Source organism: Chaetodon auriga, chromosome 1 (genome assembly GCF_051107435.1).
Source record: "Chaetodon auriga isolate fChaAug3 chromosome 1, fChaAug3.hap1, whole genome shotgun sequence".
In the NCBI taxonomy this organism is placed as follows: Eukaryota; Metazoa; Chordata; class Actinopteri; order Chaetodontiformes; family Chaetodontidae; genus Chaetodon; species Chaetodon auriga.
Genome location: NC_135074.1, coordinates 24,040,569 through 24,063,838, shown reverse-complemented (window position 1 = coordinate 24,063,838; position 23,270 = coordinate 24,040,569). Strand labels below are relative to the sequence as shown.

The following is a 23,270-nucleotide window of genomic DNA, read 5'->3' as shown; positions in this document are numbered from 1 at the left end:
CATATTAAGCCTGTCTGAGGATGTGGCTACTTGTCAGATCAGGTCACTTTAATTGATTTATCTGCTCGGCACAGCTGCGCGCACTACAATCTATCTTGTTTTAGAATGCAATTTGACTGGCTGCATCACAACAGCTCCCCGACAGAAAATCAATGCACGGCACATATAAATATCTATGCATGCAGCAAGCACATGTAAATATCTATGCAGCGGATAGATAGATAGATAGATAGATAGATAGATAGATAGATAGACAGATAGATAGATAGATAGATAGATAGATTTGATGATCATAATGACCAACACTTTTCACTCCTTCTACTCTTTGACCTGCACACACTGAACATTTTCTGCCCCTTCCTTCTCAAGGTCAGACCATCATTCTCAAGTGTCGTTCAGTTTTACTTTGTATTTTCCTTTACATCAGTCGTTTCCATCTACCACTGAACCTGCCATGGTGAGAAGCATTATACACATCACTACCCTTCAAATAGAGACAGGAGCAGGAAACTGGCTTGGAGAGACAGAGCTTCACACTATCCTTTTCTGTCTCAGGAGAACGTCATCTGAATTCATCTGAGCAAGGATTTCTCTCTTTGTTGCTTCTTTTCTTACAATAACTTGTACCAAAGTACTTGTATCTGGTTTCCAAAGTGCCTAGTGGAATACCTACTGTGCTAAAAAGAGCTGTCAATCTTAGTCAGCTTTGTATCAGCTATGACTATTTCTATGAGAAAGGTCCTGCAAATTCAGAAACTAAAGCCAGTTTGCCGGCATGCTTGATGACTGTTCCTCAAACCCTTTTAGAACATTGATAACAATACACATGCCAATAGTGATTTTTGTAACATAAACATCTATGGATGTGAAATAGTGGTCATGACACAGTGGATGTTCTATAGCATAGTGTATATTGTGATGCAGTAGAAAAGGCACTAGCAACAGCAGAGTGGCACAGCAGAGACAACAACAAAATTCTACTGTATAAAAATAATAAATACATTACCACAAATCTGCAAATAATAAAACCAGGGTTTTATGATTTGTCATGCATTCATTATGGCTGGATGGATGAGATATTTTTCAAGGAAAATATGTAGCATCTTTCCTCTCCATTTTCACCTTAATAATTAAAAAAAAAAAAAGAAAAAAAAGACGGAGAATAAAATAATGAGAAAAACTTGAGTGCTGCTCTTATTATTGATAATGAGGTGCCACATGTACTATGTTCATTTTTTGCCAACATAAACTATTTTATAATATAATTTTAACTGTCAATACATTAAACATCGCACCTTTTTTTCTGTGTTATAGAGATAAAGTCAGTAGAATTTGAGTCAGGGCATATTCATTTATACACAGTTTCATTTGTTCAAGCTCTTATGAGTACTGTATATGTTACGATAAATTAAACTCTGCCATACTCACTTTGTAATCTACTTGAACTGCAGCACAATTAGTCAGACTTTAATGTTTGGATTTATTAAATTGTCTCATAAAAAGGTAATAATGAAGCATTATTAGTGAACAGGGAAATCTCCCTTATCCCCTACATAATCTCAGAGTCACAGAAAAAAAGTATCTTCCTCTCTGGCTGATGATGGGATCGATAAGATAATGGAAATTATAATTTCACCATGTGGAACAGATGGATATGGAGAAGCAAAGAATGGAAGATTCTTCTGTACTTCAGTGCAGTTCCTTCTTATGTATCTGTAATTTCCCTGGAGCTAAGTAGACCCGTCAGTGTCCAGCTTGCTCTCCCCCTTCATTGCACTCAGAGGGTGCTTTCTCCCTTGTTCCCCATACACAATGGATAAGCTACTGGCTTTGTCCCTCTGGGGCTTTTTGATTCACTTGAAGAGAGCCAGAACAGACACCTCCAGCGATGGCAGGGCATAGCATGTCTGTGCAGACTAAACACAGCCTCTGCAGGAGTCATCTTTGCTTTAACTGATCAAACAGCTCAAAGGATGTAAGGCTGCGTATGAATAGAATATAAATTCAATATATGGATCAGTCATTGTGTTCAAACACAATGATAAGAGCTGATGTTTTAGAGGCAGACCTTTTATTGATGTTACTTAAACACTTAAGACATGTTCTTGGTTATGTTGAAATTTAAGTTTGGTTTGATTATGCAAGAAAGACTAGAGTTACACTTGGGTTCAGGACACACTGCAATGCACTCCACAGTATTTACTGCTGCACTGGAAAACAATGTCACCTTACTGTGTGCAGTCAATGTATTTAAGTACAGTAATGCATTTTTTACTGTGCTGCATATGAAATAAAAAAAAAACTGAAAGAAAGGAAACAGCAGCGTACAACATGAAAAACAGCTTGAAGAAATCAGTCTTAATACAGAAATAAATTGCAGTGGTTCTCAAAGCTAAATGAAAAAAAAAAAAAAGGCACAGGTTTGAAATTCCCCAGCTTGTTTGTCTGGCTGAGCGGCCTTAATTTGGTTGTATCACATTTATGCCTCGTGGTTGATACTGAGCGAGATGAATCATTGTAAAATATGAGCCAGATCAGCCGCTTGTTTCCTGGAGGTAAAAGCTTGTAAGGCTGCTGGTAAATACACCCAGAAGAGAGCATATCCTCTGAGACAAAGAGGAGTAAAAGCAAGAGAAAATGATGCAGAGGTACGAGGTTAGAAGGATGGTGCACGTTCCTCTCAGCTTTCCTGATACATTATTTTGAGTGGTTCTATGATTATAAGAATTTTATATTGCTTTGATTAGGGGGTTAGAGTAAGGAAAGATGAGCGTAAATTAATAAAGCAAGGCAACATTTTAGGATATTTTCTTGTTGTAGGGTATGTGATTAGCCATCTTCAGGACCTCACATTTTGCCAGCGTTAATCTCCTGCCTGTCATCTAGATCGTCTAAAAGTGCTGAGAGGCTGACCCCCTATCCACAGTGTCTGAAATCAGAGCAAGATCTTTGCAGTTGTAGCACATTTCTGAGGCCAGCTAATACCCTCAGTACAATCTGCTGGTTTCTGATAATGGCTTGTAAAATCTTTCATCTTGACATAAGCTGGCATATGCTGAGTGGCTCCACATGTTTATCTTAAAGCAACAAAAGCAAGGCCAAAACATGTAGGGTAATCACTTCAAAGACCGATGTATATGCTTGACTGCAGCATTAGATCCAGTTTCTTTCTAATCAGCCGCTGACCGTGTTTACCGGGCATTATGTGCATCTGAAATTAGTTTACAAGATGTTGCTACAGTATGGTGGGAGAAGCAAATTGGGTCTTTGCTCCAGAGAAATGTTGTGCAGGAAAATAAGCTTCGTAGAGCAAGGCCTAAATTAATCCAACCTTTGATGACCTTCTCTTTGATAAGCAGCTGAATACTTGTAGGAGTAATGACATGGAGATGACAAAATCTGTAACATATCTGTCCAGCACTCTATGCCAGTTATTTAACACACCACATCCAAATGAAGGCAGGCAGTATGTTCATGTGGACTTTATTATGCCTTTGCTTTTATCTTTGGACACCCTAAAATAAATAAATAATAATAATTAATGTGGCTTATCTTTAAATGTACCCACTTGGCATCTTTCATCAAGTGGGCAGATGAGGATCAAGCTACCAACCCCCTTTAAAAGAAAACTTTGCTTACCAAGCTTTGGTTTGGATGTCGTCGTGCAAAAACTGCAAATGATGCTATTCCAGGAAAATCTAAAACAACCAGTGTCTCAAAAACAAGCCCATCTTTGGGGCTTTTGGTGAGGTTCACATGAACAGAGCGAGGGACGAAAGACAGACAAATGTGACAGGGCATGGACCTCCGCTGTTGAGTAATGAAATTAAATGACAGCTCTTGAGCGAGGAAGGGATGCTGTGAGAGAGGGAGCAAGGGAGAGAGGAGTGGGGGGATTTTGTCCAGCCAGGAAATTGAAGCCATCACAAGCAAATTGAGTTCAGGTCCTTTTGGTGGGCAAGAGCAGACCAATCAATTTGGCCTACTACTCAGTGCCTGTCAGCCGCACAGAAGGACACCTTGGCATCCAATAATAGGAGCACAGTAAACAACTGAAGCCCTGGCTCAGTTAGTCTCAGCTAACAGCTAGCTATCCATAGTAATTTCTCCTCAGGGGAAACAAATATATGACAGTAGTGTGCATCATTCTCATATGAGCTAAGGAAATTGTTTCACTGCAGTGTATTTGTGTGAACACTGGTTAATGACTGCCAACTTAAAGACTGGACCCATTCCTCTAACTGCAGTGTCTGTTTCATGATTGAAGAGAACACTGCTTGTCATGAGATTAGAAGGTGTAATCTTTCATCTTTGCATCCCTCACTTCTCCAAAGACACAAATAAGGTAAATGAAAACAAGACACATTCTCTGACAGTAAATCCTATCAAGTCTCTCTAGGTTGGAACCACATTTTAATGAGCCTTGTTTGGCCTTTCCCTTTTGCTAATCTTTGGACAGTGACACAACATTCTTGCTAATTATCTCGATTACACAGCAGGAACGCACTACATCACAGTTCTGAGGCAACAGTCGACGAGGGGTGGAATCATACAACCCCAAAGGCCTAATTATCTCTGTTGGTTCCCAATTAATCCATTAAGTTGTTTTGGCTCAGCTGCAAGACCTGAGGCACCATGTTATATACCAATACATTGCACCATCACACAGCCATGTTACGTGAGCTTTTGTTTTGTAGCAGTTCACCGTTAGTACTGCTTTCTCTGCCCTTTCTTTTACCTGCAAAGTGTCCTCACAGGCGTATCCAGGACTCCGTGATGAGTTAAAGTCATACCCTTTCCACAGAATATTCTCAGTCAAGTAAATTAACATTTACAGTAATCCACAGTAACCCATATTCAAATTTAAGGACTCAACAGTTCTGCAGAAAATGCCACTGCAGACCCTTTTATTCCCATTGTAGAACCTGGTGTATCTTTACTGCCTCCAAGCTTTCTGCCTCCACTGGCTTACTATGATGAAGTTGCTGGGCTTACCATATGTAAAACTGCACTGATGGTATTGATGGCTTGCAAAGCAGTCAATAATCGTTTATGTGATAAGCCACTGGACTTGTGGGGGAGGCTGAGAAAAGGCTTCTGGGCCAAGATGGGTTATGAGATTCATGGTGATACAGGCTGTAGACATTAAGTTTGTTTACACGCTGCCAGTGAGCCACTGGAATCAGCTCTTGTGAATGATTGTTTGAATATTGCAGCTGTCTCTTTAAACTAATATTGCGACATTCAGTCTACGTTTTTTTTTCTCTTGGTCCTGTCTGTCATGCCCATTTTCCTCACACCAATATTGTCTTTCTCCCCTTGCTGTTCTGTCATAAATTGGTAACAAGGGATGGTGAGAGGAAAAACCAATATACATCGCTTTTTCATGTGATGGCAGGGCTGTGTCCCAGTTGGAATATTATTTGGCAGGTTGTAAGAGGGTCCCAAGTGAGCTCATGCAAATTAAACACTTATATACCAGTTGTTCTTAGTCTGTGCCATTTAGTTTTCTTTCATATGGATAGGGAATGGAGGTACCCATCTTTACAAAAACAGCTGAGCTTGTGTTACAGCTTATGTAACTCTCAGACGTCCTTGTTTTTCTCTCTCCTGGGATTTTATTACTAGATGTATAATAAGTTATTGCTCCGGGATATTCTTCAACAGCAAACATTATTTTGAGTGTATATCCATGACTTGGAAAGCACATCTTTGTGCCAAACTGAAAATACTGCTGAGATGGAATGACACCTTCATATTACGGGGGTGTGTGACAAGCCTGCAGCCTTAACCAGGAATGCTGCATCTGACTTACTCTGATTGTGGGATTTCTTAGCATCAAGTGATGGGGTTTAAATGGGTTACTTTGCTTTGAAATATAGTAAAATGTGTTAATATTTGATCTGTTCAAACTGTCACAATAATAATAAAAAAAATGCTTCTTTTCTGCCTTGCTAGCAATCTGATTTCTGATTTTAACTGTGGCATAAGTGCTAGAAGCTCCCCCTTCCTCAGATGTGTGATGCACAGAGTTCCGTTACACCTTCCAAAACAGGGGTATATAAATTGACTCAGTCAGCTATTTCAGTTACAATGAGGGAAACCATGCTATTTTTAGATTTTGGCCCCAGGAAGCTCCAGAGTTTGGATACAATACTGGTTTGCACTGTTTTTTACACTTAGCACAATAAAGGGTCTGTATGCAGTATGTGACACTCTCAGATAGAAATACAGCATGTTATGCTATTCAGCTTCAATTCCAAATAATACTGGGTGAAATAATACTGTAAAGTAGCATACATCTTTGTCTGTGTTCATTATATTTAGTGATCATTACAAAGCTTGAAAGTTTTCCCACTACTAATAGTGAATTCTATCAAAACTTTTATATAGAAAATTAAAAAAACACACAGGCAAAAACGGCCTGCAGGTTGCTGAGTTGATGGCTACAGAGATGGAGCACGGCTGCACACAGATGATCTGTCATCCTCATTTACAAAGCTTCACTGACACTGCATATTACTTTCCCCCTTTGTCCCTGCTGGCTTGTGTCACACTTACTGTACGACTGTACGCATCTATCAGACCTGACTTCACCCATCAAAGACCAAGCGAGCCTCCACACTTACATCCAAAAATTAAAATGGAAACATGCCCCTCATTTTGCTGAAGAACAGTACAGTATGTGACAAATTGGTATATGTGTTGCTTGTTGAAATTAATCAAGAGTGATTTCTAACTGAAGAAAAGGGTATACAGATTAGTATGACAATGGAGATTGTGGCTGGAGAAGATCAGCGGTTGAGTACATCAATCTACCTGCACAACCTGACCACCAGTATAAAAGGCATGGTCGTCACAGGCAAGCCTTTCTCCCGCTGTGGGAAATCAGGGCATCTTGCCTCAGGCTTTTGGTGTGAGTACTTAGACTACAGAAGCTGTGGCTGAGGGGGTCACAAAAGAAGTGCATGGAGAAAGAGAAAGGTGACCAAAGAAAAAGAAGAAAATGAAAAGATGGAACATGAACAGGGTGGACAAAGTGAGTTTGATGCTGATAGTTTGGATGCAGCGCATGTTTTTCCCATTTCACACAGTCACGACCGATACTGGGTAATGCCTGCACTGAGGGCAATGTTCTTTCAAAGTGTTAAGAGTTGTCCACATTTTGACTGGAACATAAGAAGTCAACATTTCTCAAACTGTACATTATTTAAGGGGACCCTCCTGTGCAGCAAGGCCAGAAATGGTGGGGAGGCTTCAACTGAACTGACAATATGTGATTCTCTACAGGAGATCTTGAGAAAGCCTTATAGTTGTTCAGTGGAGAACTTAGCTGTGTGGAACATGCTTACATAATTAAAGCCAACTGTCAAAGCACGAAACAACATAGCAGCTTAGGGACCGAACCAGTGATGTCAAACCAACAGGCCTTGGTTTGACACCACTGCAAAGATGGAGCACAAAGGGTATTTACAGAGAATACGCTGTCAGTGCTAAAAGGATACCATGAGTGTCATTTTAATTGTTTTGCCTATTTTCAGCAACCCCAAGTGGATCTTGCTTTGGAGTTACTGCTCAGTGAGAGGAATCAGTTTACTGGTTCAGGTAACTGGCAGGAGTTCCGGACATGGCCAAGTGTTCGGTGATGGCAACCATTGGTCTCATCTGACCTTACATTACATGGAAAACCGAGACAACTGATGAAAGACTACTGTTTGAGCTTAGCTTTAGCCTGCTTCATTTCTGATCTGGACATAGATAAACCGATTATCCAAGAACAGTCCCTGTGTTTGTGCAACAATTTTAGGGTAGTCATCAAAGCTTTGACTGTGGGTCAGGTGATGCTCATGGGAGACTAATGTGTTTGAATTGTCATTGTAGGGGATAACAGATACTTTCAGCCTTTGTGCAAGGCAGCAGTTTGTGTTGCCATGACTGGGTCACCATACTTGGCATTCCATGTTTTTATATATAAATGGGATAAGTGGTGACAAAACCATACTACACTGTCCATGAGTGCTGCCTATTTCCACCTACTACACCATTTATCCAGACCCAGCATGATACTTTTCGTATTGTGTAACTTACACATCATGTTATTTCAAACACATGATACAAAGGCAAACAGAGGATCCTTACACCAGCATGTCAGGGCTGTCTCTGTCACTGTTTTCAAATACATAGTTAAAAAAAAAAAAAAAAAAAAATGGTCAGAGACTAATATGTTTAATTTTGTCATGCTTTGGAGGAAATTGCTAGAAATGAGCACACTCGTATTAACTCCTGTGTGACATAACCTCAGAACAGCCTTTCCGGCCTACAAATTGAAGATCAGTTATCTCACCACCATTTGAAAATCAATTACAGAGAAAATCATTTTAATTATCTTCATGCATGTTGTATAATATTGGTCTTCATTGCTTCGGGTATTCATTCCATCCTTTAAACCTAAACAAAGGTCTAACAAAGGATCTTGATGGGAGCCATCAGGATCAGCATTATCCTTTATGCACCTCACAAAACAGATAATGTATGGACCCACACATGGTGGAAAATGTCTTTTGGCCCATTAATATTCATTCCTTTTACATCTCTGTGTCTCTGATGTACTCTTGTTTGTTCTTCCTCTGTTGATCATGGGCAAATCCAGTCTCCATCCTGCGGCATGTTCACAATAAAGGTAAAACAAAAGACATCATCTCTAGAAATTCAGCAATGCTGAAAATTGCCTCACTGCTACTGTATATACGTATAATGCTGCTTTGGTCTACATTTTGGCTGAATGGCTTTCCATCAGTGAAACACACACACACACACACACACACACACACAAAAAGAGAGAGAGAGAGAGAGAGAGAGAGAGAGAGAGAGAGTTCCTTTTCTGTCACAGTCTCCCAAAATACAAACGGGCAGGCGATCACATACAAACAAAAACAAATTATGCACTGCGACACACTTTCCACCACTATGCATTATGCTGGCGCCTTGCTTTCACTAGAAACTATTGGAGGGAAATTGCTGGCTGCTTGGCAACAAAACAAATGGAAAAAGGTCCGGGTGATTCTTATTTTCCAGATGATTAGTTGCATCAGAAATAATTGTTGGTAAGATCATTGACCATAAAATTAATTATTAAGGCTTGAGCTTAATTGTATTTCCCTCACTGTGACTGTCCTCTTGGAAAAAGTTAGTTTCTAATTTCCTGATGGGTGAAATGGCAAAACAGCAGGTGTGCATACCTGATGTTTTACAAATCTAAAGTGATGTGATACGATGAGGATTAGTATGAAGCAGCTTCGGTTGTCCACAGTACTTGATGCATTGGTAGAAAAGGGCTATGTGCCATACAGAATTGGCTAAGGATTAATATGACTTATCATATGAAGTATACCCATTAATCAGTAAAAAATGCCTTTAACCGAACATCCCAACACTTTAATTGATATTCCCTGGAGTGCATAATAAAAAAGCAGAATTTGGGGGGCGGGGGGGGAGTATAAGCACACAAACAAAAAACCCAAAACGATATTTTAACAAAATAACCCATCATCAGTTTGGTCGATATTTCCTGGAGCACACAATAAAGAAAAAAGAATTTAGAGAAAATAAACCGGAGATATCTGTTTCATCAACCCTTCATGTGTTTATTTCTTTGGTAATACCTTATCCTTCACCTGGGCACATTTTATCAATCTAATATGAAACTGTTCCAAATTAAACCCCAGACCATTTTCTTATTTCCCAAAATATGATAAAAATAATGATAAGACTAATTCTAATATTTACATAGAAAAGCCTCTTCAGTAGATGTTTTGCATCTTAGTGTACGTGGGCACAAGTACGCCTGGTTTGCATGTGCATATAACACTGTGACGACTGGCACATACTGCGAGTGCAGGGCGTCGATAGTGATATTTGATGGCACTGTCAACACCTTGCCACGGTGCTTCAGTATCAAACATCACTTCCATTAGCACTTCCTTCTATTATCAAGTGGCATAAACATCTGCTGCTTTTTGGGGGTGGTTATATTAGTTGCCTTGTCAGGTGATTTAACACAAGTAGATATACAAATTCAATCTGAAATGCTCTTTTTTTTCTAGCCATAACTTAAAAATGCTTGTTACAGAAGTGGGAGATACTGCTGTACATTGCCTGTCATTGTTTCAATGTCTTTAAATGCAGCGACTATGCATACAGAATCTCTGTAAGCTGCCATATCAGTCTAATCAGTTGTTGTCCATGTCATTAGGTTTTAGCACTTTGTAGCACTTCACTAATTTTCCAGTCAGTTGGATTCAGCTTTTAAATGAGAGATTGCGGTAATGTAGAAGCTCATGAGTTTAAGGTGTGGATTAGTTGCATATTTCCAACCTAAGTTTATTAGATTAACACCCTCATAATACCGTGTTTCCGTTAATAGACAAAGAAATAAAATCCGATTTATTGTTGACAGAACAGAAAGTGTTACGAGGCGAAAAAGAAGAAGCAATGTTTTTCTTTGAGCAGCTAAGGAAGTTGATTGGTTAATATGTAGGTATGTAATAATATCTGAGTGCCAATTTTGAAGAAAAATGAAAAATGCTCATCAAAAAACAGCCAGAACTGTTCCAAATTACACATAACCACACTGTTGACAGGCCATGCTGAGCTGGATCTGTGCAAAGGTTAGAATACACTGAGCTCTACTTCAGCTGTTACCATTAATAAGATGAACAAAAATAAACCAAGTCAGATGATCCAGATCTGTTTGTTTGCTGTTCTGGTAACCAACACAAACAATCTCACAATCCTCATTTTTTTGAGAATGCCACAGGAAAAAAAAAAAAAATCTAGAAAATTAGACCACCAGTTGCCAAAGTCAACCAGACCTCCCTGCTGCATCGATTTACATTTGATCTCTCAAAGCTGGATAATCATGGCTGTGTAAATAGCCATTATTTCCACAGGATAAACAGAGATCCAACTAAACAAATGTACGCTTCTGTACCTGTTTGGTGTAATGGAATCACAAATAGGATTTCATGACAGCTAATAGGGTTGTAGGTTATTATGAATCATTGAGTGTACTGCGATTATGCTTTGGCTTCGCCTGAACACAAACAAATGTGTAGCTTTGAACATGACTGTATTGTATTTAATTTGATTGCCTTTTAATATTTCTAAGTTGTTTTATTGGTGCAGTGACACAAAGGTATGTCTCATAAGCATTGGTAGTTTGTAAACAAAAAGCTTCCGTCCTCCACAGTGCCACAGAACAGTGACTTCAGTGTACACTGTCGGCAGCTCAGTGCAGCACCAAGATCACATGGACTGTAACTCATAAACACATCAAGCTTCCCCATTCAGTGCTCAGGGCCTAGCCTGCTCTGCTCTGTAGTTAACTGTCTCTGAGTGTCAAATCCTTCATCCTGATGCAGGAGACACACATAGAGAAGAATTGCTGTGTCTCTCATTTTATGGCTGTGGATGTCGGCGGAGGGTAGAACCGATGAGTGAGTCAGTAGTGGTTAACTTTGTAGCTAATGCTCTGTGGCAGTTGCACAGGTTTCTTCAGCTCTGCTTAAGGCACAGAGTGAAGCTGGTTGAACTACTCCTGTCTCGCAGTTCTCACTCAGCCAAGTCAGGTTATTTAAAAGCACACCAAAGTGAGGATGAAGACGGCGAGGGGGATGCAGAAGTAGAGGGTGGTGAAATCCATCAGAAATAGAAAGAGGTCACTGCAAGGTGGAGAGGAAAAAAGAGTAGATTGGCCCAAGATGTCCAGATGTAGCCCCAGGTGGTTGTTAAGATGACATCAATTATAAATGAAATTTCACCCCTCTGAAGAAGTCTGTCCAGGTAAATTCTGTTTAGTGATTTTTGGGCCTGTTTTCATAGATGAAAATGTGAACTCTAAAACCATATTCTCGCCACGGATCCGCAGTAAACCGGCCATAGGAAGCTGGAAAGATTTGCTGAACTTTACGCATGCTTAAACAATGTATGCATTTCATGTGTCCAGCTGTAGGCAGCCTGTGGTGTCAGACTCAGTTAGCTCAACCGCCGCCGCCTGTTAGCTGCAGTTTAAGCCTGACTTCAGATACTTAGAGAGCTCGACAAAGATAATCCCAGAAGGTTTGTTCCTGAAGCTTTGTAGCTTCTAAAGTAAAGAGTCTATTTGTTGTGTTTGCCTATGCTACAATAGATTAAAGCCTCTGTGTTTATGACTTTTCTGATTACAGAGTTTAACTCCATTCCAGCATCTGTTTGCTAGAAGAAAGTTTTGGTTGCTGAAGAATTAAATAACCCTTGCCAAAGACTAAAATCTGTGCAGTGCGTATTGGTTTCAGCCCATTCATCTCATTGTACCAAGGTCCGATTCTACACATGGTGGCTTTAGTCTGACTAGAGGCTATATATTGAAGGAGTGAAGCCTCATACACTCTTAACGTGTCCAAGGATTTCAGCAACCTTGTGTGCAGTCCACAATGGTTTACAATTATGTAACAGAACTTTAAAGTTATCATCCTTAAGATCAAACCAATTTTCGATACTATGAATGGCTGGTATTCATTAATAGCCAAAGGAAACATTTAATCATAAGTTCAGCATGCTGGATGATGTTGTTGACTGTGTTCTCTATTCTTCTTTGTTAAAGCAACATGTCAAGATGAATCATCTGAGACACCCACAGTTTGGTTGGGTGTGCTGTAAATAGATACACAAGTTCCTCTTTTGTCTTTTTCTTTCCTTTCCTTTTTTTTTTTTTTTTTTGTTTTAACAGAGCAGCTGCTCTTGAAAATTTGCTGCCCCCTGGTGATCTATACAAGTGTCATTTCAAATGGAACTCCTTGACTCGCTGCTGCCACCAGGAACTGCAGATGTCAACAAATCAACCAGGCACTAAAATTACTTGGTTAGTTTTAGAAAAAGATCATGGTTTGGATTGAAGTGACTCGGTCTGCTCCTTTACAACAATTGGCACTGACCATTGCTTTCACATGGGAATCAAACCCAGGTGACCAGTGTGAAAGTCCTGTGTGTGATCCACCACTGTACCCCTACCTCCAACCCTCAGCCAACTTTATCGCTTTTTACTCTACGTTTATCCTCCTCTTCATCATCATCACCCTCTGCTGATACTACACCGTCATACATGTGTGCACTTTTCACGCCTAGCCGAGGCAAAATGTAGCACTGACAAGCTATCCTCTAATGGATCAGTGGGTCTACGACACACTTTCATGTAACTGTCCCCTCAGATCTGCAGAGGATTTTAGCATCTTTCAGCTCGTTGTTTTGGTTTTACTGCTCGCAACTTTACTTCTTTGGTCCAGTCTCAGCACTCTCATCAGCCTCACCTTTGTAGCTGCTGCAGGCAGCTGTTTTCTGTGCAAAGCTCTGATAAACCCACTGTAAGCTACCTAACACGGAATAGATGTTGAACCTAGTAGAGCATTTAGAGGCTATTTCCCTGGTTGAGACCAAAACAGAGCTAAAATTAGACTGAAGAGTTAACTAACTTCCACCTGTGTCTACTATCACAGTCATCGTATTAATCCCATTAATCAATGTTGTTTATAAACATTGTTGTTTCTAAATCCTGTTTTGCTGCCCCCATGTGGCCAAAAATCAATGAATACAGATTAAATAATAGGCATTTTGATTCTTGATTTTCTAAGAAAAAAAAAAAAACTGTTTGTTTACATTTTATGCCAGTTGAACAGGTTTTAACAAAGAAATGGGAGTTTGGGGATATTTTAGCGAGTGCTGTGTGGTTTCACATCCTCTGTCATTTAAATGTGATATCTCTAGCGTGACTACCGCAAATTAGGCTAAAAAACAAATATCTATTTAACAAGCAAAAAAAGAGTGGGGAGGGGTGCTAATGTATGGAAGTAGGATGAAATGGCGTTAATTAGGGAGGTGTAGACAGACGAGAAGAAAACAAATTGGACTTTGAGGGCATCAACTAGAGGGATTTTGTCAGCACCTGTCACCCCGTCATCTGTGAAAGATGACTTGAGTGTGAGTCTGGTGACAAACACACTTGTGACTACACATGGATTTCTGCTTTTTAATGAGAAAAAGTGTCTCCTGTGTAGGCTAGACAATAAATTGTTCAAAGATATTTATATAAATAAACATACATGCTGTGTACTGCATCCATAAATCTGCATCAGATCATTTAGACCAGAGAGAGTCAGAATGATGGACTGTGCTGATCATCACACGCTAAGCAAGCACTACTTATAAATGACTAACACAAAGCGCACTACTGGTAGACATAACACAGACAGACGCTACATGTCCACCTCTCCAAGCTTGCAATTTGGGAAATGGGTCAGATATGACTTAGATTTATGTATCTTTGTGTTCGTCTTTGCGTGTGTATGTGTGTGTTTGTAGCGAACCAAACAGCGAGGGAGTGACTGATCGGGCTTCGTTGTGGATGTGGCAGAATGCAGATGTTTCTCAGAACTGCCGAGCTATGATTTAATGATGAAAAGCAGAAGGCAGCAGACTTAGACTCTGGAGAGGCAGCAGGAGCAGACTACGTCAATATTAGAGTCAGAATCAAAGACCGGGGAGATTGTGATTTATTTGTCACTTTTTATTTGAGTGTTGCTTACAGAAACAAGTTTGGGAACTCTTTTTATCCTTGCGTCTTTCATCTTTTTTAAGCTGTTTGAAAAACTTGTTTTTGACTGCGTTTATGTCATCAAAATAGAGCCCTGCCTGACTGAGATTGTAATGCATCTTATGGATGATCCCAAAGGAAATCCGCATGTTACGTTGACAGGAGGCAATGTTTATCGTCTGCTAATGTTTCACTTGATTTGATGTTTTATGGAATGTTACAGCTTGTCGGGATTGAGGATGAAAACTGTGGGGAATAGAGCATGACACCGAAATGTACTCTCTAAAAAAACATGATAAAACATAAAAAGGACATCCATTATTCTATTTCAGGGTTAATACCATCAAATAAGACTCAGCTTTGTTATTTTGTTGTTTGTGTTGCAGTACAGCAACGGCAGTGCAAAGGTGTAAGACAGAGAGGGAGCGACAGAAAAGGAAAAAAATCAATCGGCATGACCACTGGAACAAAGAAGACAATCACGTCTGTGGTCTTTTAGTGGTAGAAAATGTATTTTCCAAGGTGGCCAGCAGATGGCACAGCACCTTTGGTCTCCGCGGGAAGGAGAGAGAGAGAGAGAGAGTGGGAGAGCAGGGCAGGGAGAGAAAGACAAAGAGATCTTTTTGTGAGTTTTGTTTTCCTGGTTGACTGATCTCCCTCAGTGGTCTGATTGTGAGAACGGACTCGTGGGAAGTGTTCTCTCACCGCAGGTGTCAGACTGCTGTTAGATAAGATTATTTGTGAGGGTGAGGAGGTTGCATTATTGTGTGTGTGTGTGTGTGAGCATGCACGTCCGCTCAGTGTGTGCTTCTTCTCATTAAACGTCTGCCTGATAGAAATGTAGCGTTATCCTGTGTTCATTTGGAACACAATGCAACACAGAAGTTGTTTTTGACTTGCACACTGTGCTCCATATGGTCACTCAGGAGGAGAAAGACAGGGATGCAGAGAGAACGCTCGAGTCTTAAGGCCTATGCCTATTTGTTTTCTGTCACAGAAAACCAAAGTTGTATCACTTTTGTGTTCTATGGGATTGAATCTTTACTGCGTGGTTTCCTTATTTCACCCACTGACTGTGATTTTCAACAGAGGTGTTGCATGAAGTGCTACAGTTGCACAGCACAGCGCTGAAACACTTCAAAATACTTCATGAAATGATGACCCACACATTATATATCACTTTATGGGTGACTAACTGCTTTATTTATCTGTTTCTTTCACCATCTGGTTAAATTATTGCTCCCTGACTGCAGACTTTGTTGAAAAAAAAAAAAAAAAATCAATAGTCTATCTGAGTTTGAATCAGTACTTAATAATTAAAATGCAAACTTTAGATCAATATAACTAATGAAAGTTGGATTCATCTATACTAGTATACTTACTACTACTAAATCTAACTACTAACAGTGCAAAAAATTCTTTGAATACTCAAACAGTACATCACCATTTGAACTTTAGAGGAGACACTGCATGGAGCTATGTTCATGTGTGGGAAGCCAAAATGCTCCACTTTCACTATCAATAATATGTTTTGCATAAAGTTGCAACTATTGTTTCAGGACTTGGCGTTTACTTTCCCCTGTCAGATTTTATTTTCATTTTGCTTAATATTGCATCCTTTCTATGAAGACCCAAGGGCGAACGCTCTTCTTCATAATTTGCATGCTTGCTGGAATTTAAACCTTCCAGCAGCAAAGTGCTGCTATTTGCTTTGTGTTTGTTAAAGTGAGTGTGTTTGGTCAGGCAAATTATAAAAACAAGCGGATAATAAGGGTTAGCAGGCGCGATAAGCCATAATATCTTGTAAACTGGCAGCAGGGATAGTTTAAGCCGGTCTTATGCTAATGTTGCTACAAGTGACTGTCAGCAACAGAGAAATACAAATATCTTCAAACATGCTTAAACCCACAGATAAACACATGCGCAAATGCAAACAGACGACACCCACAGATATACACAGTGCATGTAATTTAAAAGTGGACCTTTATATTTACCCCAATCAGCAATGAGTCAGTTTTTTACTCCACTAGAAATTACATATGCAAAGTTATCATTGCTTCAATTATTGCCCACACTTAATTTTACAATATCACATTTGTCATGTCACATATTGTGATTAATTGCGACTAAAGATTGTTGTTCTTCTCCCTGGGCTTCAAGCAAGAGCAATCATTTTTCCACTGTCACACTGTCTACTGCACGTCATTTTGTATTCATCACTCCATGTATTAATCAGAGTATTCTCATAAACGTCTCAACCTCATGCTGATGTGCATGTAGTCTCGATCACAAACCTTTTCGGAAAAAAAATCTTTACAAATGCTCCAACGCATTGAAGACTACTCCCGGTCCTACAGTTTCACTCATAACAAAAGATAGACACTGTGAATATCTCCTCCATTGACTTTGTTGTAAAATGTAGAGTTTAACTCTGGAGAGCAGTGGCTGAAAAGCTGCCAGTATTAGTATTGCCAGCTTGACACTTTCAGGGCAGCCAACAAATACATGGCTACCTTGCCTAAGGCCAACTGCTTTGGCATCGGCAAATAGAAAAACATATGAAGCCACAGTTAATTAAGTGCAGATACACCAAACATGTCAAATCTGTAAGGCCTGCCTCACCCTTCTGCTTCAGTGGGTTCATTTTCTCTATAAAATGTTTTTTAACTGCACACATACACACACACACACACACACACACACACACACACACACGAACACACATAGCATGCCTCACCATGTGAAACTGAGAGCGCTGCATTGCCTAATCAGTATACTTTAGCTGTCACACAAACAAACAGAGGAGGGAACCTCTTTAGAGAGGACTTTTTCCCCCTGTTACATCATCTTCATCCGAAATGCCACATCTGATCATCTGCCTCTTTATAATTACTAACGGTGACATTTAAACAGATTCCTACTGTTTTACAAGACCTTTACATTTAATTGTACTTGATGCTGCACTTTCAGTTGCCGCCGGAGACTGCAAGTGTGGAGCATTGTTCAAATCCTGATTTAGACTTTTGGCAATGTATGCTGGATTTTGGGTGGCATTATTTCTGATGATGGCAAGAAATGTCACAGAAGTGGTCACTTTCACACCGTGTCTAGAAGAGGGAGAGTTGTGCCACTGTCAATTAGATTTGGGTATTTATCTCTAATATTCTACAACTACTTTTAAAAGGGCCTTAAAGTATATATAATAAAACCCACCACGCCTTCTCATAAATAAAGCCGATAAAGGTTTTCCTTTGCAAACAAATGAAGTATTTTTTTTTACAGTAGCTGTCAGCCTTGGATTTCATAAAACTTTCTTTCTTGTCATTTCAATTCATTCTCCCTTTTGTCAGCTGAGTATTATCAGTGTCATTGCAACACTCCTGGGCATGTGAAGGTTGACATCTCGCTGCAAGGTTGTTATAGCTGACAGGTTTTGCAGGTCTTGAGAAGAATATTAAGAATTCTCTTATCTTTCTCCATCCATCCATCCATCCATCCATCCTTCCTTCCTTATATCCATCCATCCATCCTTCCTTCCTTCCTTAAATCCATCTATCCATCCATCCATCATTCCTTCCATCCATCCATCCTTCCTTCCTTAAATCCATCCATCCATCCATCCTTAAATCCATCCATCCATCCATCTATCCATCCTTCCTTAAATCCATCCATCCATCCTTCCTTAAATCCATCTATCCATCCATCCTTCCTTCCTTCCATCCATCCATCCATCCATCATCCATCATCCTTCCTTCCTTCCTTCCTACCTTAAATTCATCCATCCATCCATCCATCCATCCTTCCTTAAATCCATCTATCCATCCATCCATCTATCATCCTTCCTTAAATCCATCCATCCATCCATCCTTCCTTCCTTCCTTCCTTCCTTAAATCCATCTATCATCCATCCATCCTTCCTTCCATCCATCCATCCTTCCTTCCTACCTTAAATTCATCCATCCATCCATCCATCCAACATCCTTCCTTCCTTCCTTCCTTAAATCCATCTATCCATCCATCCATCCATCCATCCTTCCTTCCATCCATCCATACTTCCTTCCTAACTTAAATTCATCCATCCATCCATCCATCCAACATCCTTCCTTCCTTCCTTCCTTAAATCCATCTATCCATCCATCCATCCATCCATCCTTCCTTCCATCCATCCTTCCTTCCTTCCTACCTTAAATTCATCCATCCATCCATCCATCCATCCTTCCTACCTTAAATTCATCCATCCATCCATCCTTCCTACCTTAAATTCATCCATCCATCCATCCATCCATCCATCCTCCCTTAAATCCATCCATCCATCCTTCATGAAAATTAAACACCATGCATCTAAATTTAAAGCCAGCTTTTGTTTTTCCCACAGTCCCCCAGGTCTGCATTAAACCCCCCCGACCCCCACCTCCCTCACCACCCCATTTCTTTTCCTTCTTTATTCCCTCTTTTTGGTTAATTGAATGTTGCATGCGTTTGGAGCAGTTCTAAAATATATAATGAGGTCATTTGCATTAGACTGCAGATTGCGTGACCTTTGCTTTTGCCAATAATTACTGTAAAACCCGTCTCTGTCATCACCAAGGATGTGGCAGGGACCTCTCTGTGCTCACGAAAGGTTAGCTGGAGGCTTGTGTCTGGACTTATGAAAAAGCCTGAGGAAAATGTCATTAGAGCAAGGGGAAAAGACACTTGGAATTAACAATTGGAAATTCAATCAGGGCGGCTTTAAGGATGGTGTGTGTGTGCTGTATAGATTATGCCCCTGGAACACTTGTGGGTTAAGAAATTCCTCTCCTCACAGGATTTAAAATGTGGGAAGAAGGAGACCCCGCGGGCGACTTCTGTTAAACAAACTGACAACACGAGCTAAACAATCAGGCCGTGAACGTCACTGCAGCATTCCTCACAAACACGATAATATGCTGCCACCAATATCTAGAAATTTCATGGCCTTCATTAATTATGCCTGACGTTAATTACATGATGTGTTTATGAAAGGCTCACAAATTTTGCACTTTCCACCTTGCTGAATTTTTTGTTACAGTGCATGATGTTTAATTTGCATGCTGTTATTGGTTGTCATTGTGCAGTGAAACGTGACTGTATTTACCATTGTTAACTCCCCCTCCATCAATAACTCGGCCCAAGTCAAAATAGACCTGTTATTCTACAATCACTCCCAGTCTGCTGAAACTGAAAATGAACCCTTCGATTCATCAGTGCCTTCCTTATCTGTAAACTTTTAAAATATTTTACATTGTTCAGACAAACGTGTTTGACGCTGCAGTACCGATCAGTACTCAGTGTGTCAAACAGCAGGCATGAGCTCGCTCGGCTCAGTGTAAAATAATAGTGTGAAAAGGCTAAAAATTTGAGCGGGCAGAGCAGAGCACTAACATCAGAGGCTCTGTTTTGTGCTCTTGGTTCTAGTCGCAGCGGCGCGTCACGTTTCACCTGCCGGATGGCTCTCAGGAGAGCTGCAGTGACAGCGGTCTGGGGGACCACGAGCCTGTAGGCAGTGGCTCCCTCCTCACACAACCTCTCCCTCTGGTGCAGGCGCAGGACGACTTCTACGAGCAGGCCTCCCCTGATAAGAGGACTGAAGCTGACGGCAACTCCGATCCCAACTCTGGTGAGTTGCAATATATATCTCATGGCACATTACCATTTCTTTTTTAAGCCTTGTGCAGTCTTAACACACTCGCTTTGTCCTAAGGGTCTAAAATGACCAGCCTTCGCAAAACCCCGAAAATGAAGCAGCTTAATTGAATCTTAAACCCCAAATCTGTTTTGCATGAAGGAACATACTGTCATTTATCACAAACTATGTGAATATCTGTGTTTTCTCCACATTTCTCTTTCTTTTGGACATCTGAAAATATCAGCTTTACAACCTGTTGGGTACTGAAACGTGCTCTCGCTGCTTCAGCAGAGAGAGCTGGGAGTACTGTCATCTGCAGCACCTTTCTAGCAGATGACGCGCCTCTGACTGCCTCATTAGCAAACATCGCTGTGAAGAAATGTTTACTTTGTCTGAAATTTTGTTTATTTTGTCTGATTTTTTTCATTTTGTCTGCGAACTTGAGTTATGTGGGGGGCCGCGAAGGGGAGATGCTGCACGTGCACAAGAGAGCTTGGTTTTGTCTGAGTTTAATTAGTAGCACATATTCTCATTCTGTGTGTGTGAGTGTATGCGTGTGTGTGTGTGCATGCGTGTTTCTTTGTGGTTTTGTGGTGTGTAAATGATTTTAGAACTGCTGGATCGATCTTTGTACCCTGGTGGTGTAGACGTTTTATGGAAATGCAAACAAAGGCGATGTTTCACTGCGATGTTGAGGTCACTGTAGGAAAAGTCATCAAATTTCAAGTTGAAAAAGATCCCTGAGGGGGTTTTCTCTGCTGTTATATATATAGCGGGTCATTTTTTACCATTAAGACAACACAAGGGTTAAAGCGCATGCATGGGCGGTTTCTGTGGACTTCTCTGTCTCTCTGTCTTATTCTCTCTTTTGCAAACTGTGTGAGTATAAAACACCCTGGAAGACACTTTTAAATAGCTGCAAAATGTTCACTTTGATCCAATTTAGTGGACATTCTGTGCGTCGTAATAGTGTCTTTTCTTTCAAACACATTACGGCTCTTTCAATTTTCTGCTGATTGTATAGAACACGGCGAAGTCTGAACATGCTTTGTCTTAAAGTGCAGGTTAAAGAAAATGAAGACAATGTTTCAGATTTTGCTTCAGGGAATGACTTAAACTCCTTGAACAGAGATAATAAATAGTCATGAAAAACAACATCAGTCTCTATAAAGACTTCAACGTGCCAAATATAATTTAATTTAGAGTCATTTGATTCCTCAAGTAGGTTTCTAGTGGATACACGAGCAGGTCATTCATTTCTCAGTTAATCATCCAGACTTGTTCATTCCTCCCAGGAGCAAACCTGGGCCTCCCATAGGCTCCTCACCTATTTGTGAAACTCATTTGATTTATTTAGAGATGATTTCCCAGTTGGAAGTCTTGGTGCTCTGCTGAAGATGTTAACTTCCCACTATTTCTGGTGGGAATGTACATCTCCGACCCAGTTTTCTCATTTTATCATTAAGAGGTGAGGCGTGCGCGAAGATCAAGCGCATCGCCCCAAGGTCGATGCCAGCTTGCCTGCTGAGGGTGGAGCAGCCAGCACCGCATAAATACAAGTGCTGTGAGTAAATTGTGTGTGCGTATGATTTCATACAGACTCTAACTTAGCAGATGTACTCACAGTTGGCAGATGTACTCAGTGAGTAACATGTAAGCCTACTGACTCACTGTCTTCACAAATGAATAGAGCTGCACATGGCCCAGCCACGTGCAGTTGTAACTAACTGTCTAGCACTGTTGCAAGGAAAAAAACATCTTGAATTAATAAAGCATCCCCAATTTGTGTGAGATAGAGGTTTTATATATATAGTATATATATTATACACATACACATATATATACAACGCCAACTTTTTCAATATTTGCCCAAACCAGGATGAATGAAAAATGAAAAAAAAAGATCAAATCTGGGGGCGTGGAACTACAAAGTGAGCTAACCAGACCTCCGCTGACCACTCCTCATATCTGTCTGAGGCAAGATTACCCACTGCTAGCATAGCCCACCCTGTTCCTGCCCGATCTGTGTCAGAAATCCAGTTTATTCAATGCATGTGCAAAAACGCGGTCCTTGACTGTAACTGGTTGGGGAACGGTTACACTCGAATCTCTGACCAGCTGTTGGCAACTGAGTTGCATTGTGGGTAATGGAGGCACCATTTGCATACCATCTCTTTTTTTTTTTTAATCAATAGTGAGTCTGACATTGTTATAGTGCAACTTCAGTTTAAATGTTATGCCATTATGTTGATATAAAACATAATCTGGACTGCCTTACACTTCCTTCAAATCATATCAGCCAGTCAAATCATATCAACACAATTCACAGTTTCAAAAGTGGACAGACAAGTGATTAAATCCAACAAGAACTGACAATATATGAAAGCTGTAATTAAATAGCAAACAGCAATTATTGGCCAGTACAGTTGATGTGCATGCTGTATTTCATGGCATGTCAGACATTAATGCAATATGTTAAATTGACATATGCAAATTAGATACACATGTCAAAAAGGAGCTACGCCATAAATGTGATGAGTAATGAGATGCATGACCGAATATATGAGAGCCACTGCAAATAGGTTAAAGAGATAAGAGTATTAAAAGGCCTGAATTACTTATAGCAAATTTATATATATATATGTAACTCCAGTTACACAAAAATTGTAACGCGGTGTAAAACATAAATAAAAACCAAACACAATCATGTGCCAACAAACTGTTTACCATCAGTGGTGAACCTCTCTCCACCCTTGCTTATGAACAACTGAGCCTTTCCAGGATGCCCCTTTCATACCCAATCATGATACTATCACCTGTTACCAATGAACCTGTTTACCTGTGGAATGTTCCAAACAGGTGTTTTTGGAGCATTCCATTACTTTCCCAGTCTTTAGTTGCTGCTGTCCCAACTTGTTTGAAACCTGTTGCTGCATCAAATTCAGAATAAGCAGATATTTCCAGAAATCAGAGAAGCTGATGAGGTAAAAGGTGAAATGC

At 40.2% G+C, this 23,270-nt stretch overlaps 1 protein-coding gene across 6 annotated transcripts in view; it reads left to right on the top strand.

Annotated features, from left to right (window-relative positions):
• The window catches only part of pcdh9 (protocadherin 9), a 197,363-nt gene that overhangs the window by 114,745 nt on the left and 59,348 nt on the right, over window positions 1-23,270 (top strand). For 3 of the 6 annotated variants that reach the window (XM_076730595.1, XM_076730579.1, XM_076730587.1), the window contains one exon: window positions 20,060-20,261. The exons of 1 other annotated variant lie outside the window; for it this stretch is intronic. In XM_076730595.1, coding sequence (XP_076586710.1) covers window positions 20,060-20,261 — 202 coding nt within the window. The remainder of the gene's footprint in view (window positions 1-20,059; window positions 20,262-23,270) is intronic. 2 more of the 6 variants (XM_076730603.1, XM_076730613.1) reach the window with 1 other exon arrangement.